This window comes from Schistocerca gregaria, chromosome 7 (genome assembly GCF_023897955.1).
Source record: "Schistocerca gregaria isolate iqSchGreg1 chromosome 7, iqSchGreg1.2, whole genome shotgun sequence".
Classification (NCBI taxonomy): domain Eukaryota; kingdom Metazoa; phylum Arthropoda; class Insecta; order Orthoptera; family Acrididae; genus Schistocerca; species Schistocerca gregaria.
This window is the reverse complement of record NC_064926.1, coordinates 199,115,955-199,133,975: the sequence shown is the minus strand read 5'-3', so window position 1 is coordinate 199,133,975 and position 18,021 is coordinate 199,115,955. Positions and strand designations below refer to the sequence as shown.

General features: G+C 39.7%; 2 protein-coding genes across 3 annotated transcripts in view; one reads left to right on the top strand and one right to left on the bottom strand.

The window, feature by feature from the left end:
* The window catches only part of LOC126281926 (zinc finger CCCH domain-containing protein 11A-like), a 62,797-nt gene extending 56,338 nt beyond the window's left edge, over positions 1–6,459 (bottom strand). The window contains exons 1-2 of one of the 2 annotated variants that reach the window (XM_049981259.1): positions 6,317–6,459; positions 4,409–4,545 (exon numbers count right to left, since the gene is read on the bottom strand). In XM_049981259.1, coding sequence (XP_049837216.1) covers positions 4,409–4,414 — 6 coding nt within the window. In that variant the 5' untranslated portion in view covers positions 4,415–4,545; positions 6,317–6,459. The remainder of the gene's footprint in view (positions 1–4,408; positions 4,546–6,316) is intronic. The other variant, XM_049981260.1, reaches the window with a different exon arrangement.
* A 49-nt stretch (positions 6,460–6,508) lies between these two features.
* On the top strand, positions 6,509–16,201 carry LOC126281927 (uncharacterized). The gene is made up of 3 exons (XM_049981261.1): positions 6,509–7,839; positions 7,958–8,123; positions 15,651–16,201. Exons 1-3 carry the CDS (start codon positions 7,725–7,727, stop codon positions 15,913–15,915), a joined length of 546 nt encoding a protein of 181 aa, XP_049837218.1. The 5' UTR covers positions 6,509–7,724; the 3' UTR covers positions 15,916–16,201.
* The last annotated feature ends 1,820 nt before the right edge of the window (positions 16,202–18,021 follow it).

Here is an 18,021-nt window from a genome sequence, read left to right as displayed (position 1 = left end):
ACAGTGGAAGGCTCCACACACAGTCGGCAGGCCTGACATGGAGCAGCGTGTGCTATGTTTGATGTAAGAAACCCCTGGGACCAGCGTGCGACGATTGGCAGCAGTAGAATGTCCGTCTCTCTCTCGCTCTTACCTGGGGGATACTTCATGAACAATTGCTGTACACATATCATCTACACTGCGTTCAGGCCCTAAGACCACAGGATCATCATGGAAGACAATGGTTCTGTCAATGGCTGTTGCAGAAGTGTGCTGAAATCCACTGTTCCTATCAAAGATTTTATTTACCGATGAGGCAGGGTTCACAAGAGATGGTGTAGTGAATTTCCACAACCAGCATGTATGAGCAGGTATAATGCCCAAGCAATTCCAGGAAAGAGGGCATCAATACCGATTCGCAATCAACTTATGGGCAGCATACTTAACAATAGGTTAATAGAGCCATGCGTGCTACCACAAAGGTTGACTGGTGTGCATTATCTGGACTTTCTCATTAATATAATGTCCAACTTGTTGGAGACTGTGCCACTGCATCAAAGAATACGAATGTAGAATGAAAATTTCACTCTACAGCAGAGTGTGCGCTGATATGAAACTTCCTGGCAGATTAAAACTGTGTGCCAGACCGAGACTTGAACTCGGGACCTTTGCCTTTCGCAGGCAAGTGCTCTAACGACTGAGCTACCCAAGCATGACACACAACCTGTCCTCACAGCTTCAATTCTGCCAGTACCTTGTCTCTTACCTTCTGGAAACATCCCTCAGGCTGTGGCTAAGCCATGTCTCCTTTCTTCCAGGAGTGCTAGTTCTGCAAGGTTCACAGGAGAGCTTCTGTGAACTTTGGAAGATAGGAGATGAGGTACTGGTGGAATTAAAGCTGTGAGGACGGGTCATGAGCCGTGCTTGAGTAGCTCAGTCGGTAGAGCACTTGCCCATGAAAGGCAAAGGTCCCGAGTTTGAGTCTCGGTCTGGCACACAGTTTTAATCTGCCAGGAAGTTTAATACAAATGTAGTTCATGCACAATGGTAAACCAGCACACTTTCATCACAATGTGCGCTAATATGTGACACAGACATTTCAGGACTATGGATTGGTTGGAGAGGACCAACACCTTGGCCCACTCGCTCCCAAGATGACAAGCTATTCCAATGTTTTATATCCTGTCAGTTAAATATTTTACTACCTGAGAGATGAATTTACAGGTGGCACACTCGGCAAAACCACCTGTGTGAAACCTATGAAATCCAAATCCTGACTTACTAGGAATCTCTTTTAAGATATGCTCATTATTCTTTCTTCTTCATAAGCTTTTAACAACAGTGTAGACCTACAAACAAAGCACACTGGAAAAATTGTGCGCACAAGTAATAAACTAATACACAAACTACCACAATGGCCACCCTTTTTTTAAAGAAAAATAAAAAGCTTGTAATATTAAGCTTTAAATTGTTTCCACACAAACAGTTTTTGAGCCAACTACTCTAAACTTCTCAATTAAAATTCTGACTGTTAAAAACTATGTCACGTGTATGATGTACACATCACTTATTAATTTTCCGCAATGACAATCATCCTGATTCTCAACGCTTCCAGTTACCATCTTGACTGAGCACCATATGGTATAAACTTTATTCTCAAGACTGCTACTTTTGAACATAAACATTTTAATATTGTTTCTTAAAACTGAATAGTGTTGCTAATAACACGAAATCAGTAAATAATTTTCTTCTATTTTAATAATCTTTGTAACCAGTGGTTTACGCAATCCTGTACTGCTGCCATATTTCAAAGTTCTCACTGGGAGGCAATTACACTAGTGAAGAGGTCCTTTATCTAATAAAATTACAAGTGGCATCCAACACATTAAATAAATCACAACAACATCCTCTGAATGTTTTTTAAAACTGCTTACTGGATAGTCCAAGTCTTTCTAGTCAACAAAAGACTGAGGTGTCTTCTGGGTCATTGCTGCTATTTGACCATTGTGGTCAGAGTGCTCATTTATCACTGGGCAATTGTTAATAAACAGTGTACTATTTACCTCTAGGACTAATGTGCCCTTACAGTGTCGGCACATTACCATCAAACGCAGCAGTTGGCAATTCACTACCATTGGTTGTAGTCAATCAGGCGAAATATATTGCAGCCAATGAGAGTCGCTCAATTTCATAATTGTGGTTGCCACAAATATTTGATTATTTTTCCCGGAACAGTCACTATTTCTGTGAGTGTGATTAGGTTGGAACCTAATAGCACAGCTTAAATTGTGGTACAAATACTTGACTTTTTCCCCAAATACATCATGATTTCCAAGGTTGTGGTTATATTGGGACTCTATAGCACAGCTTAAATCTCTGAGTAAAGTTAGCAGCAGTCATATTTATAGTCTTGCTTGTCATGTAATCTGTGGCTGTATATGCCGAATATGTTGCTGTTTCTAACAGTATGGTTAAGCAGGAACCGAAGAACACAGCTTAAATTCCTGTGAGTGACACAAAATATCAGCTTACTGAACTGCTGCAGGTGAAAGGAAATAAATGTTGACTCCATCCATGAAGCAAATGAAATTACAAATGAGAATCACATTGGCTATCTACATTTGAGTTAGGTATTGCCGTACTGATGTACCATCATTCATCATGCTAACTTATATACAACAGCATGCAATCGAAAATCCAACACAGAATGCACTTGTACCACTTCTAGAAGCCTATAGATAAAACTGCAACAGCTGGAGTAACTTATTAAGCAAGTATGAAAGTGGGCTTGAAAACCAATGATAATAGGACCGAAATAATCTGTGTCAAACAAACTGTAAAGAAAATACTGTAATGTCACAGTCATAGGCACAATGGAAATGTTTTTGTACAAAATATGAGGTGAAAAAAACCGTAAAAATAAAAATGGCCTTGAGTGCTTTTTGTAAACTAAACTGGCATTTGAAAACTAAGCTTCTGCTGAGTCTGAAAGTGAAATTTTAAACTGAGTGTGTATCATAAGAGTTGACTTAACACTAGTAGCTAAAAGTTCTGGAATGCAGCTGGATGAAAGTAACTGGTGTGCACCATGTTCTTACGATTTGTCTTGTCACATATTCATGATAGACTGAAAAATCACACCCACTGACAGCCTCACTTTTCATTGTGGCAATGACTGTATTCTACACTGTCCAGTCACATTATTGCGTCCACTTATCAAAATTCTGAATAATCACATTTCACATCTCGGAACGCTGTGAGATATGCATCAAAAGAGTCAATGAGGTTTTGGTATATGCTAACAGGGCTGTGGAGCTACGTCGTCTCCAGTGTTGTGGCCAGCTGCATTATATCTCTCAGCTGAGGATCCATGGCATGGAATGCCTGATCAAGGTAGTCCTACAGATTCTAGAACAGGTTTAAATATGGGGAGTTTGGTGGTTGGAGGAATACGATAAACTCATCCTGGTGCTCTTTAAACCATACAAGTACACTGTAAGCTATGCGGCACATTGCAGTGTCCTGTTAGCAGATGCCACAATCCGAGGAAAGACAAATTGCATGCAGGAGGTGGTCATGGCCCCAATAATTGACCCACTGTGCAATCCAGAACAGTGAGATCACCAGAGAATGCCACAAAACTTTACCCAGAACTTAACATTCCCTCCTCCAGCATAGGCCCTTCAGACCATTTTTGTGAGGTGTTTGCTTTCAGTTCAATGCAACATAAAATGAGATTCATCTGAATAGGCCACCTGACGCCACTCAACAGATATCCAGTTGTGGTACTGGCATGCAAATTCCAGCATTCGTTAGCAAGTTAGCAATTAGTATGGGTGCATTGAGCCACTGTCTGTTGTGGAGGCCCGCACACAGCAATGTTCAGTGAACAGTCATGGAGGAGACTATTGGTAGGATCCTTGTTCATTTGGGCAGTCAGTAGTTAAACAGTTGCATGTTTATTCCCCGTACACATCTCCACAGCAGTCATTCACCAACCACCTATGGCCCTTGATGCAACACAGTTGCCTCACCACTGGTTTTTGATATCGCCATTTTGGCATGAACAGTTAACAAACTTAACCATTTCGGAAATGTTTCTACCACCCCTCCCCCTCCAAAAGCCAACAATCATGCTCTTTTGGAAGTCAGATAAATTCCTCCATTTCTGCTACATGACAACTGCACTGTTTTTGACCCTGGCATGCTAGTGCTGCACCCGATGTCTGTGACGGGTTACATGGTTGACATTGAACATAGGCAGTGGTCACACTAATGAGATGGATTGCATATATTCAGTTCAGTGCCATGTGTCCTGACTGGATTTCATGTGTGTATTAAACAAACGGGATCCCAGGGAACTGACCACACACACACAAAAAAAAAGTTAAATTCATAGTAGATGTTGAGGAGCAAACATAATACTTACTGACATCAACACAGCATGAAAGGGAAGGGAGAGTGCTGGTGGTATACTGACAGACAATCCACTCAGCACTTCAATACATGAGGGACACTGAAATGCTGTATCACCCAATTACTTCCAATGAGCTGCATTGTGAGAACCTGTTACACAGTTACAACAGGAAGATCTGAGGAATTACAACATTAATAAACAAAGTATGTGAGAAACACTTCAGTTTTTTTAAGGAATTGATAATGCTGATATATCTTACTTTTTTTTAATGCAGCTAATAGTCAATTCACAATGTAATCATATAAGGAGCCTCAGCAAACAAGGGAGCAAAAGGCCAAACAATGCATGAAACATATGCAATAAAAAGTAGGTCTATTAATAAAATCCCAAACAACATGTCATTCATTCTGCTATCTAATGCTCTTCATTAGATGCAAATGAGCAAATATGTGCACTATCAATACCTCCTGCCCATGCGAATCAAAACAAAACTCTTGAAACACCCTATTGCCTTTGCTGCATCTGTTCTGATGACATGATCCCATTAATTTATTTTCTCAGAAAATTAAATTTCCAAATACCATTTGAAGCTGTTATGAAAACATATATGTAGATCATGAGCGGTAATGAAACACTTTAACATTATTTTTTGTTTCTGAAAAATAGTTATGTTCATACATCTTTAAATTTGTTTTCTACACTGTTATTTGCATCAAATATTGGGATGATTCCTTCACAAAGTCCACAGCTGATAACCAGTCTCATCTTCCCTCCATAAAGCATGAGGATATTCAAGTGTATGTATAAATGAATTAGCCTATGTTCTCCTTGTATTAAGCTGACCAATTTCCTACTAAAATGATTCTGGATAAATAAATTGCTAATACTGATGATAAAGTGGATCTGAAAGCATGATTAGAAGTCATATGACAAGTCTGTTGATAGATGGTACATGTTTCTCACAATATTATGCTAACAGGTGTCTTTGACTTCATTTTGTGTATTCTGAAAATGCATTTTCTTTTGTTAACAGCAAGGATAGTCTAAGGCTTGTATTATCAAACAGAATTGAAGATAACACTTCTTTGCAAGGCGTTTCTGACTGATGATTCATTCTTTTAGCAGTTACATGATACTTTGAGATTCTTCTATGACAGGCCTAGTTGCATTAAAATCAGTTAACACATGGACAATTAAATTACTGATTGACAGTCTTCTCATTACAGTTCTCATACTTTTTTTCTTACGTGATCTCTCCCCCTACTTTCGCCTAGTTAGCATTTCTGACTCTGCCACACAGTATTTACCATACATGTCAACTGGTATGGCACTTTTCATAAAGTGAAAAGAGAATTAAAGTCAGTATCAACATAAACATAAGAAATTGATGGAAAAGGTCATGGCTTAGTATAAACTCAATAATAATAGCCAATGTGGACAATTCTGGTGGACCATACCACAAAACTGTGACAATATTTCAATTACAACATAACTGTTAAGAGTGTGTACAAGACAGCTGATTTGGTTTATGGTGTGGAGTTGAGATGGCTGTGCAGGATTGAGTATTTTAACAGGATGCAAACAATTATTTCTGCAATTCAGAAAGCATTTATTTACAGTGAACAATGTGGCTGCTGTACGCTACATACGCGACCTTTCTACCACCTATAAAGCGCCGAAATACTTGAAAGTAAAATTCCTCGCTCTAGCTTAGTCGTTAACAGGTACAAACACGGGCAAATAATTATGTTTTATTATACCGTTATTCATTTATATGCTCAATAACAAATTCCTGCAAATTTAGCATATGTCTTCGATGCCAAACACAATTCCAAATAAGGAGTGCAATGTACTAGAAATATGCTACTGGAGCACATGTTTTAAGTGCATATTTTTATACACAAATTTTACAGCACATACCTGCAATGTATATTTTTACACACTATCTTAATCTACTTTCAGCAGAACTCTCTTCTGTTCTGGAATTGTAATTTCACTCGGTGATTTCTACTATCTACGATACTCTTTGACATCGCTCAATAGCATCCGATACCGAAGCTATCGACAACTACCAATTTTTACATAACGAGAAAGCTGAAAAGAAGTTGATGCAAGTTTCTCCCGAATGATGAATCATGTATTACGGAGAATTTTATTCCTATGTCTCGTAACATTTACATTTAAACCAGGTTCGCGTGTGTGTATAAGATAATATAAATAATTTATATTTGGCTTAAACAAACATGCTTTTCTAAAGCAATACATATAGTTTGATTTATAAAAATATTGCTTTTTTATAAAAAAAATCAGCTTCATTTTCCAGACAGGCGAAGTATGTGTGTATATGACAGCGGGTGCGAGGATATCAAGGGAAGTAGCAAGATGGTGAATATGCGGGACTTGTAACCTAAGCAATCTCTCACTGGCTCAGTTACAGATTTTTCTGGTTTCTCCCTGTTGTTCCACATTGGCGGAGGAGTTCGTCATGAAGCCCAGTTTTCCATCATTCTTGTCCTTGCTGTCATTTGTCTCTCATCAACATAGTATGGCGAGAACTAAATAGAAATAGACGGTCATTCGCAGTTAGTTCAGACCTGCCAAAATGTGACATTTTATGGAACAGAATACTACTTCATGGAATGGTTTCTGTGGATTTCCCCGGGAACTGCTCGTACTGTGTATAGTGCCTCTGCTTATGAGTACAAACACGACCTCCTTCAACGAGGAGACCGCGGTATAAATGCATTCGCCTATTATATTAATAGCTAATGATCGACTAATCATTTATATAAAAATCATTAAAGAGTGTATATTGACAAGTAGCTCAGCCTAAAAAAAAGACGGTCAAACTCTTAATCTTTCTATTTAAATTTTATTTATTTATTTATACATTGGCGTTGAAACATTTTTTTCAATTAATGTTTCTCACTTCTTTGATTTTTTTTTTAGTATGTCGCTGATCGAAAATTTAATTCCAGGTACGCTATTAGTATTCAATGCTTTCGTACTGTCTTAATGTTTTTAGTCGTGGGCAAACTTTTTCCAATGAAAAATTACGTGCATCAAATTTAAACCGCCGGGCGACTATCCACGGCCGCCTGGCGGCCGTGGACCATCCTATCGCGGGCAGATGTTGATTAACTTTGGTTTTAAACACGTGGTTATCCGTGGTGTTTACAAGTGAACTAGTGTGAGTGAAGTATGGCAGGTTTTCAGTTACAAGTAACAACTGCAAAGGCGTGGCAGCGGAACCTAATATGAGCACACTATGCTTCATAGAGTGTATATCTGAATTGAAGTGAAAATATATTTCATAGTCCTCAGAATCATGAGGCAAAACGTGGAATCATCTGCTCCCGAAAGTGAGTGTCGTCGAAAGGGTGATATTAAAAAGTACATGAAAAACAAATGGCGACAAGAAACCTTCAACAAGAAACTTAAAGGTAAGTTAGTTGGGTCGTAATGTTCTAACAGCAAGGTCTTGAGAAATGTAAGATAGCTGCTTTTGTTCCGCCCCGTGAACATGTAGGTTGTATCGCCTTAAAATAATTTAATCTGTAGTCGAGAAGTGGGAAGAGAAGAGACAGAAGACAGCCTTACGGAAGTACTATAAACAACTTCGAAAAGAAGATCCTGGGAAAAATTACGTCCATCCGGCCGATAAGCGTCGAAACCACCGAAGCAGCGATGACAAGGTCCCGGGAGTCTCTTCACAAACAGCTAACAGGTGTGATGCATTTAATATACCTCACAGTCTATAATTTTTTTTTTCCATTCATGCTCCTTAGCCCGTAGTTAATCATGGGAGTATCAGTTATGCTGTTGTCATATTTCATGAATATTTGTTACATTCTTGTTATTTTCAACTCTTTCAACATTTGTACTATCACCTGATGAAATGCCTGATTTGTGTATGAAGTGATCACTCCTATGGTAATAGTGTGCAGACCAATTCGTAGTCACTGGGGGGGGGGGGGGGGGGCGGGCATGGTAGTTGGGTTACAGACCTTAACCCTTACACTACCATTTATTGTTTTTGTTGTTTCCGTGTTACTTTCTTCATGTGAATGGTAAGTCAGCTATGCACAATCATACGTATTTGTTGTGGGAGAGGGAAATTTTGAGGGTTGGGACATAGATGTCCCACTGGTTATCTAGACATGACAAGAGGGGAAATGACTGAATGTGCGAAAGTTTTATTTTTATAAAGTTTATAGCAAATGAATGTAGGAAAAGGTTGCAATGAATTTGTGTCATAGGATGTCAAACCTTTTTTGCAAAAAGGTATTTGAGACATTGGCAAGTGGCCATCTACATTTAGAATTAGCTTTGCTGTTTTTGATGACTTGTCTCTGTAAATCTTTCATTTGACATGGCTGTTTAGTTTTCCTGCCGCCACCAGTTTTTTGGCAAGTGAAACGGCAAATTACAGTGATTTGAGTTCTCACCTTGTATTTTCCTTATGCAAAATCCATGTGTTCACAGCAGAAAGCACATGTAACTTATAAAATACATTGTTTCACATTTTCTTGAGCATTTGTCGGGAGTTCCACCAGCGCGTGTAATTGTTGTAGAGACAAATTATACCTGCGCAAGCTACCTCCAGCTTGCTTCCATCTTTGTTTGCGATGGCTTTCTATACTGTAGCATCGTGACAACTCCAATGAACAATAACTTCTTTAGTCTTGCCATCTAGTTGTTATTGTTTCATGATGGTTTGTAAAAAAAAAAAAAAAATCTCTTTGAAATTTCCCTTGAAATTTCAGCACATCTTTTATGGAATGAATAGCTGTACCCATTGATGGAAATCTGGTGGTATTGAGCAACTTGACACTAGTAAAAAATCTGTCAAAAACAAATGTGACACATGCAGTTTTGATTTTTTTCTGCCAGAACCAAAACAACCCTTTCCCCCCTAGGGTGTTTGTCACTGGAAGACATTGCCTTGTTTGTTTCCCTGCATATACATTGAGATCATAGATGTTTGCAGTTAGTGTCAAAACATTACTAAAATTTTATGGCTCACTTTATTGGCTTGATTGGTAGGTATTATTTTAGAGCAGATCTCCCTTTGAATTTTGTCATTGGCTTGTCTGTACTCTGGCAGGCACTTTCTTACCTTTGGGAAGGTGTTTTGCAGGCAAGCTAGAACTCCATTAGTATTAAAGGTGTGATCATAAAGAAGTCCAAAATTTATTGATCCAAATTGTACAATATATTAAAATTATTCAAAGTAGCTGCCTTGAGCAGCGTTATACTGTTTCAAGCAATTCCCCCATACCTGGTATGCTTCCTGGAAAGTGGTGAAAGGAATTTTTTTTATGGCATGTATTTTGACTTTTGGATGTTGTCAGTGGTATCAAAGTGATGCCCCTTTACCTTGGTTTTAATTCATGGAAGCAGGAAGGAGACTGATGGTGCTGTATCGAGACTGTACGGCGGCTGCGGCAGCATCGACAAGTTGCACTTTGCTAAGAACTCACAAATCAATAGTGGCGTGGCACAGTGCATTTTCCTGATGCAGCATCCACATTGAAGTGGGCATGTCCTTTGTGTGATCTGCTAGTAATTTTTTAATGCTTTGAGGTAGACTGCATTCAGTTGTTCCTTGCCATACAAACTCTGAATGGATCAAGCTTTATGCTATCATGGTTTTCATTTTTTATTTCCCCTTTCTTGCTGTTTTTGGCTTGGGAGACATGGGAGTGTGCCACTCTGACCTTTGTCAATTCGTTTCTGGGTTGTACCCAGAAAACCATGTCTCATTGGCAGTGATGGCGTTATCTGAAAATCTTTGGTCTCTTTCCAGCCATTCAACATACTTAATCGGAGCATCAACTGGCAACTGGTGCAAAAATTACTCACAGGTATAAGTCCTAGGTGACAGATGGAACTAGTCTAGTTCTACTTTCCCTTAATTTACGCTGATAGATTCCCAACACCAAGAAGTAGTTGCGCGAGATAAATGAAAGTTGGTAGGTATGTTTCTACATCTGAAAGATAACATACATTCAAATTATGCACCATCCACAGAAGAGTGGTGCTAGTAGTGCCTCTGAGGATGCAAATCATGTATGCTTTAAATATGCTCTGTAACTGTTGATTGTTAGATACCTTTGTGTTAGGGCATAGTTAGATGATGATAGAAAAGAATGCCTTTAACACTAGAAGATGCCATTATCAACAGCTCACTGGGTTTGAACATAATTGTGTAATAAGACTACGAGAAGCTGGCTGATTGTCCATGATATTGCAGATAGACTCGGCAGAAACGTACCCACTGTACACGATTGTTGGCAGCAGTGCTCCGAAAAACGGTGCTCACGAGAAGACCGGGCAGGCGCTTGACGGCCGTATGACTCTGCCCAGGAGGAACACTGTTGTAGTTAGCGTATTGCTGTTGCCCACTGTACTTTGTCTGCAACAGCAATTTGAGCTGCAGTTGGCACCTCAGTGAAACAGGGTAATGTTGCAAATCAGTTAATTTAAAAAAATAGTTCCAAGCCAGATGCCTTGTAGCGTGAGCTCCGGCGGGTCTGGGAGTAAGAATAGGCCTGAGGTATTCCTGCCTGTCGTAAGAGGCGACTAAAACAAGTTTCACACGTTTCAGCCTTTAAGTGATGGTCCCCTGTAGGGTTTGACCTCTTTTCTTCAAGATTTTCCCAAAGAGAGAGCTAATTGGGGGAGAGTGCCTTGCATGGTGCATCATGTCCATTGTGCATTGAGATCTTTAGCCCATTTCCTCATCGTTGCATTGCAGTCCCTCACCGTGTGAGGAACGTTATGCTAAGGATGGCAGCAGATGTTATTTGCCCTGATACCTTGTATTTTTGAGAGCTGATGGAGAATCTTTCATGACAATGAAGCCTGTTTTTTATTGAACATTTAGAAAACAAGTTTGGGGAGGTGGAGAGTTTGTCCAAAATGAGATCTGGGTCAGTCTTCATCAAAACAGCATCCTCTGCCCAGTCACTGGAGTTACTTGCTTGTGACAAGCTAGGGGATGTTACTGTAACCATCACGCCCCATAAGAGCTTAAATGTGTTCCACGGTATCATATTTCACAGAACCTTCTTTTGCAGTCAGACAGTGAGCTGTGCACCAGTTTAGAGCAGCAAGGTGTACATTTCATCTTTTCCCAACCACAGCGGTTCACCCCCCACATAAGTGGCCCAGGTCACGGCTAATGATTGTCGTTCACATGAGATTACTTATGTCTGAACCGGAGTCCTTGCCTGTACGACCCCTCTTAGAGGTCCATTCACGTACACCTCCGTGGTGTAGCTGTATGCCAAAGCTTCGCCTGGACTTTTTGCATAACCCTAAGGACTCCGTTAACCCTGCAGCTCCCCACTGTCACTTCCTCTCGATTCTTAAAGTGTTCCGGAGCTCTGAAGTGGTTTACACCGATGGCTGATGGTAATGTTTGTGACACCCTTGTCCACAGAGGCCATATTGAACAGCATTCCTTGCCCGATGGCTGCAGTGTATACACTGCAGAGATGGTGGCCATATCTCGTGCACTTCAGTATATCCGTCCGAGCCCCGAGGAATTGTTTCTTCTGTGTACAGACTCCTTGAGCAGCCTACAAGCTATCGACCAGTGCTACCCTCGCCATCCTTCGGTGGTCTCCGTCCCCGAGTCCATCTGTCCCCTGGACTGGTCCTGTCTTTCAGTGGTGTTTGTGTGGACCCCAGGACACGTTGGCATCCCAGGCAACGAACTTGCCAACAGGCTGGCCAAACAGGCTATGTAAATACCACTTCTGGAAATGGGCATCTCTGAACCTCACTTACGCCGCAGGGATTTTCGGCTTCGGGAGACATAATGACATAACAGTACGCACAACAGACTGCGTGTCATTAAGGAGACCAAGAACGTGCGCAAGTCTTTTATGCGGGCCTCTCGCAGGGAATCGGTTGTTCTTTGCCGTCTCCACATTGGCCACACTTACTCCTGCACTGTGAAGACCCACCTCAGTGTCTGTGCTGCACCCGGTTGACAGTGGCCCATATTCTGTTGTGCTCAACCGCAATGAAATCTTGTTACCTGACTCGTTGCCGCTCATTTTATCTGACAACGCCTCATTGTCTGATTTAGTTTTACGTTTTATACGTGAGGGTGGGTTTTATCATTTGATTTAAGTTTTAGCACATGTCCTTTGTCCCTCTGTGTCCTCCACCCTAGTTCATTTAGGGTGGAGGTTTTAATGTGTTGCAGAGTAGCTGGCTTTTCATTTTTATTCTCGTGGTCAGCCAGCCACTGTAATCTGCTTCCTTGCTTTACTCTCTTCTAACTGTTTCTTGCATCTGTTTTTCTCTTCTCCTCTTTTGTTTCTTTTTGTGTTTGTTTCCTTGGCTTTGTTCTTGTGTTCTTTCCTTTCTTTCTGTTTTGTGTTATATGTGTCGTCTATTTTATTCTCACACTTGTGGCATTGTTTTATTAGGAACAAGGGACCAATGACCTCGCAGTTTGGTCCCTTCCCCCCCTCTTTTAAACCAACCAACCAACCAACTCGTGTGGGCTCCACCTAAATATGGCTGCTTACTGGTCAGTCGTGTTAATCACTGCACGATCCAGATAGTGTAAGGGGGGACAGGGGGAGAACTGAAGATATCAGCTGCAGTGGGACATCAATTGGAATTGACGCACGCATGCAAACCTGGAGCAGTCAATTGCAGGAGCAATCGTTAACCAGTCAACAGTCCCTGTGAGTAATCACCAAGTTTTCATCTAAGCTGAAAACTGATTCATACTGAATCGGAACAGAACTGATTGTGGCAGACTTGGAGCTTTCCTGTCCCAATGGGGCTGGAAGTGTCCTCCTGAATCTGACTGTCGGTGAGCAGCAACTAGTACATAACATTTCAATGTTCTCTCAGAGCTTTTGAAGGGGCAGTGGAAGACCTTTGCAATTTGTCTGCAGAAGCATGTGACTGAATTTCAAACCTGGACTTAGACCTATCATGAAACTTACAAGCTGGAGACAGTGTTTAGCTGTGTAGAAATTTATGTATTTGTTGTAAACAATCATCATAGTGTAATATAAGTAAAAATTACACCTAATTAGCGAAAATTAAAAAGACAAATACATTGTCTTACCATAGTGCGGTCAAATATCGGACAAAATCCAGCATGTCCTGCAAAAAGAAAAATTTACATGTTGATTGCCATTAGGCGGAGCAGTGCTATCTGCTTTGGCCACTGCCGACAACACAGCAGTCAATATGTTAAAAATCTTTCAGATCAGAGAACACAATAAGAGCATGCATGTACCTTTCACTAGAACGACACACATTTTTTTGTATCTGGAGTTTATAAATTAAAATGTAAAAACTGTGTAAAATATACGACGGGAAAACAGGAAGGAATCTGAAACCAAGATTGTAAGAATACATGCACAGTGGAAGTAACCCATCAGCATTCAGTACACATCTAAGAGAACAGTGTCACAAGATGACACACATCACAATGGCACATCCATTCTATACATAGCTGATAAAGAAAAATAATGCTTGAGGAAATAGAAATCTTTACTGTCATGAAGAAAAGATCCAAACAGACAAAAAAAGGAAAATTTTACAAAAGTCTTCATCCAAAGATGGAGCAGCTTCTTAAAAAATACATAGGATTTTATCCTAACTATATTTGATACATTTTACTAATTTATCATCTATATCAGTAAACAAAGAATGATTGCTCAAATCACCTAAACCACAGAAAACAATACACACAAACTGATATCTTTGGTGACAAAATATGTCGTAACATTAATACATCTCTATAAAATTCTGCAAAAGAAAAACAGGGCCAAACCATGAGGACTCAAAACTAAACTACACATAAGCACTGTACAGTCTTAACACAAAATTATAAATGCATCCCATTGTAGTTATTCTTGTTTCGGACTGAAGACAAGAACAACCACCCACGCTATATAGACTACAGCATATAACATTGACACTATTATGAAAAGAATAGTTGCTACTCACCATATAGTAGAGATGATGAGTCGCAGTTAGGCACAATAAAAGTCTAGGAGAAAGTAATTGTCCGTGTGTGTTCCCCTTGTCTATAAATATACAAACAATGCAGTTTATCAGATAAATTGTCATTTTGATCTGTGTGCTGCATAATTATTTTGTGTGTGTGTGTGTGTGTGTGTGTGTGTGTGTGTGTGTGTGTGTGTGTGTGTGTGTGTGTGTGTGTGTGTGTAAAGGCTACATTTCTGCTTCAGTGTTGAATAGTCATGAACTATACATTATGTGAGGGTGAATGGTGGAACAGTAGCTTACATTCTACTGTGTCGAGATATCAAACTGTAAGAGTAAAAGACAGTTCAGAAGTTTATAAGACACATTTTGTATTGGAAGGGAGGGTAACAGAAGTTTTCTAACTTGTTCACGTTGTCATTGTATTGACTACCACCAAAACTAGTAACCTTTTGGTCAGTTCCATTCACATAATCCTGTCATTAACAACTTATTCATACCCACAGAAACATCTATTTTAGTCAAAGTTGCACTTTGCAACTTTTGTTCCACAGCAAAAAAAGCAAATTGTAGTACCTCAAACCTTGTCGATAAATGTCATTGAAAGATCTGCCACTTTGCTTACTGTCACAAACATTCTTCACTTCCTTTTATTTATGTTACGATGTGTCTCTCCACATACATTTGTCCTTCAAACATAGATTGTCACAAAATCCTTGGTCCAGTAGTGGCAATCCGCTATAATTATGGTATATACTGTAGGTTACTGAAGAGAAGAATCTGCAGGAGTGTGCACAACAGCAGCATGCCAAAAATGTGTAGTGACAGGCATGTATGTCTAAATGCACTGCTGGGCACCTGCCTTCTTAGGGACCATTCACATGGAAATCATGAGCAGAACTGTGTGTCTCATCCAGAATAGGAGTATATGTGTGTGAGCCGCCTTTTTTGTGTGTTTGTGTGTGTTTGTGTGTGTGTGTGTGTGTGTGTGTGTGTGTGTGTGTGTGTGTGTGTGTGTGGGTGGGTGGGGGGGGTGTATACTTTTATTTACTTTTCCAGATTGTTTTTTCATTTGCATTGTGATAACACTTGTTCTGTTGAGGGGTAGCTAGCTCTCCCTCCCTCCTTCCACCCCACCACCTGTCATCTCCCTCCCTCACCCCTTTTCACCCCATTCTTTGTTGCACTGTCACCTTTTGTAAAACAAAAGGCCTTACCATTGTACAGGAGTACTGATTTATTGTAATAATGATTGTTTCAGGGACTCAAGTACTCTATCTCTAAAGAAGCATAAAGCAAGTGCCTTTAAACGAGCATTACAAACATTTGAGGAGAAACAACGAGAAAAAGAGGCTAAGGTGAAAATGGTAGAGCAACAGTTGATGCAGAAACAGGAAAGATTAAAACAGTACAAAAATAAACGCACCGAAAATTTTAAAAAACTGTCCTTAAAAACTGCACGTGGTCAACCTGTTATGGCAGGTCGCATACAGATGCTTTTAAGTAAAATTGAAAAAGATGGATAATCAGTATGTGAAAAATGTTTTTTTTTTATTTCAGTGTTCTATTACTATTGCATCATGTTGCTGTGAACACCAGAAGATATAATTCAGTAAAAAAAGACTGGTGTGTTTTGTTCATGTACTCAGTTAGCATAAGTTGTAGGATAAGCCTGAAAATGTCTATATCTTAACCAATAATTTCAAAAAGCAGAAATACTGTATTTTGTATGTGCTGTTACTGGCAGTTTGTGATGGAGCACCATTTGAGGAAAAAATCACATCCTGTAAATAAAAAGTACCTCCTTGGTCATATGTTATGTTTTATTGTGTGAAGTTGAGAACATCGGAATCTCTAACATGGAATACCATTTTTTTTATAGATTTTTATTGTATTTGTATGATGTTAACAAGGTATTACACTGAGAAGACAGACCAGGAAAGTTTCATTTGGAATTCATATAGTGCTGGAAAAAACTAAGACCACCATCTAACAGCACTTACCTCAGTGCTGCCCATAAACTTACATCTTATCAAATTTGTTTTATTCTGTGTTCATAGTTAAATGTTTTGAGAGAAAAAATATTATTTTCAAAAATGACACGACCATCACTTAATTTTGATGTAGGGAGTGGTCTAGCTCAAAAGTGGATCATCATAGGACTACTGCACATTACAAGAAAATTACTTTTGTATTACTGATGATGTCAATAAAATAGAAAGAAACTTCCACATGGGAAAAATATATTGAAAACAAAGATTCCAAGACTTACGAAGCGGGAAAGCGCCGGCAGACAGGCACAATGAACCACACACACACACACACACACACACACACACACACACACACACACACACACACACAATTACTAGCTTTCGCAACCGATGGTTGCTTCTTCAGGAAGGAGAGGGAAAGACTAAAGGATGTGGGTTTTAAGGGAGAGGGTAAGGAGTCATTCCAATCCCAGGAGCGGAAAGACTTCCGCGCGCCCACACACACACACACACACACACACACACACACACACACACACACACACACACACACACACACACTCACTCCTTCCTGAAGAAGCAACCATCGGTTGCGAAAGCTAGTAATTCTGTGTGTGTGTGTGTGTGTGTGTGTGTGTGTGTGTGTGTGTGTTCATTGTGCCTGTCTGCCGGCGCTTTCCCGCTTGGTAAGTCTTGGAATCTTTGTTTTTAATATACTTTTGTATTACCTATTTTTAGGGTTTCTTGGTACTTAAAATGGCCAATTTTTTCTGGCATTTTTAATATCCTGCTTTAAATTTATTTTGGCAACACACTCATGTTTTACACATTCGGAATCAGTTTGGGAGGTGACAGCTTGTTTTTTCAGAAAGAGATGTGCCATGTCACAGATCTTTTGTAACAAAGGAATGGCCTTGGAATAGAGACATTGAGCTGCTTCCACGGCTGCCAGGTAGCTCTGATCTCAGTTCAATTGAAAACTTGTGGCACACCATGGACAACTGTCTTGTCAAATGCAAACCTCAGGAACTTGTATGACTTTAGATTGCCAGTCCATATGCTGTAGAATGAAGTTTCTATGGAGAAGTGCAGGAAGCTGATTTGATCTATGTCAAACTGGGTTATGAGAGCCAAGGTGGACCCACAAAATACAAGAAACAGTTTTGTGTTAATATGTAACACTTTTCAATGCATAGTAATCATTGTGAAATGAAAAACAAATGTTTTTATGAGGCATCTTAAACTCCTGGGCCCGATGGAATTCCTATCAGGTTGTATGCTGAATTTGCTACCAAGTTAGCTCCTCTGTTTACAGTGTAATTGTAAAATTCATGAAACATTTTAAAAAAACTGCTACAGGTAAAGCAAATGTTAAAATTTTTGCAATGTTCTGTGTGTTCATCCTTCATGACATGGTACATATCTAATAGGTAGTCCAGTGCTGCTCAGTGTCAACCTCGCTTATCAGGAATGTGGTAATAACAGCTGATGGAATGTAGTGTTGCAAGTTTTTTAATTGTCCTGGATTGGGAAGCAGCACAACTAAAGATGGGAACTGATAGAATTTTTGGAAATTCTAATTATGTATCACAATCTGGTGATGGCTGTATGCTGTGTGATTAGTTAAAATTCTGACTG

Excerpts from the sequence above, each read along its gene's own strand:
- LOC126281927 (XM_049981261.1), top strand. The coding sequence starts at position 7,725 with ATGAGGCAAAACGTGGAATCATCTGCTCCCGAAAGTGAGTGTCGTCGA. Across the intron at positions 7,840-7,957 it reads CTTCAACAAGAAACTTAAAG|TCGAGAAGTGGGAAGAGAAG; the intron begins GTAAGTTAGTTG and ends TTTAATCTGTAG. Across the intron at positions 8,124-15,650 it reads TCTTCACAAACAGCTAACAG|GGACTCAAGTACTCTATCTC; the intron begins GTGTGATGCATT and ends TGATTGTTTCAG.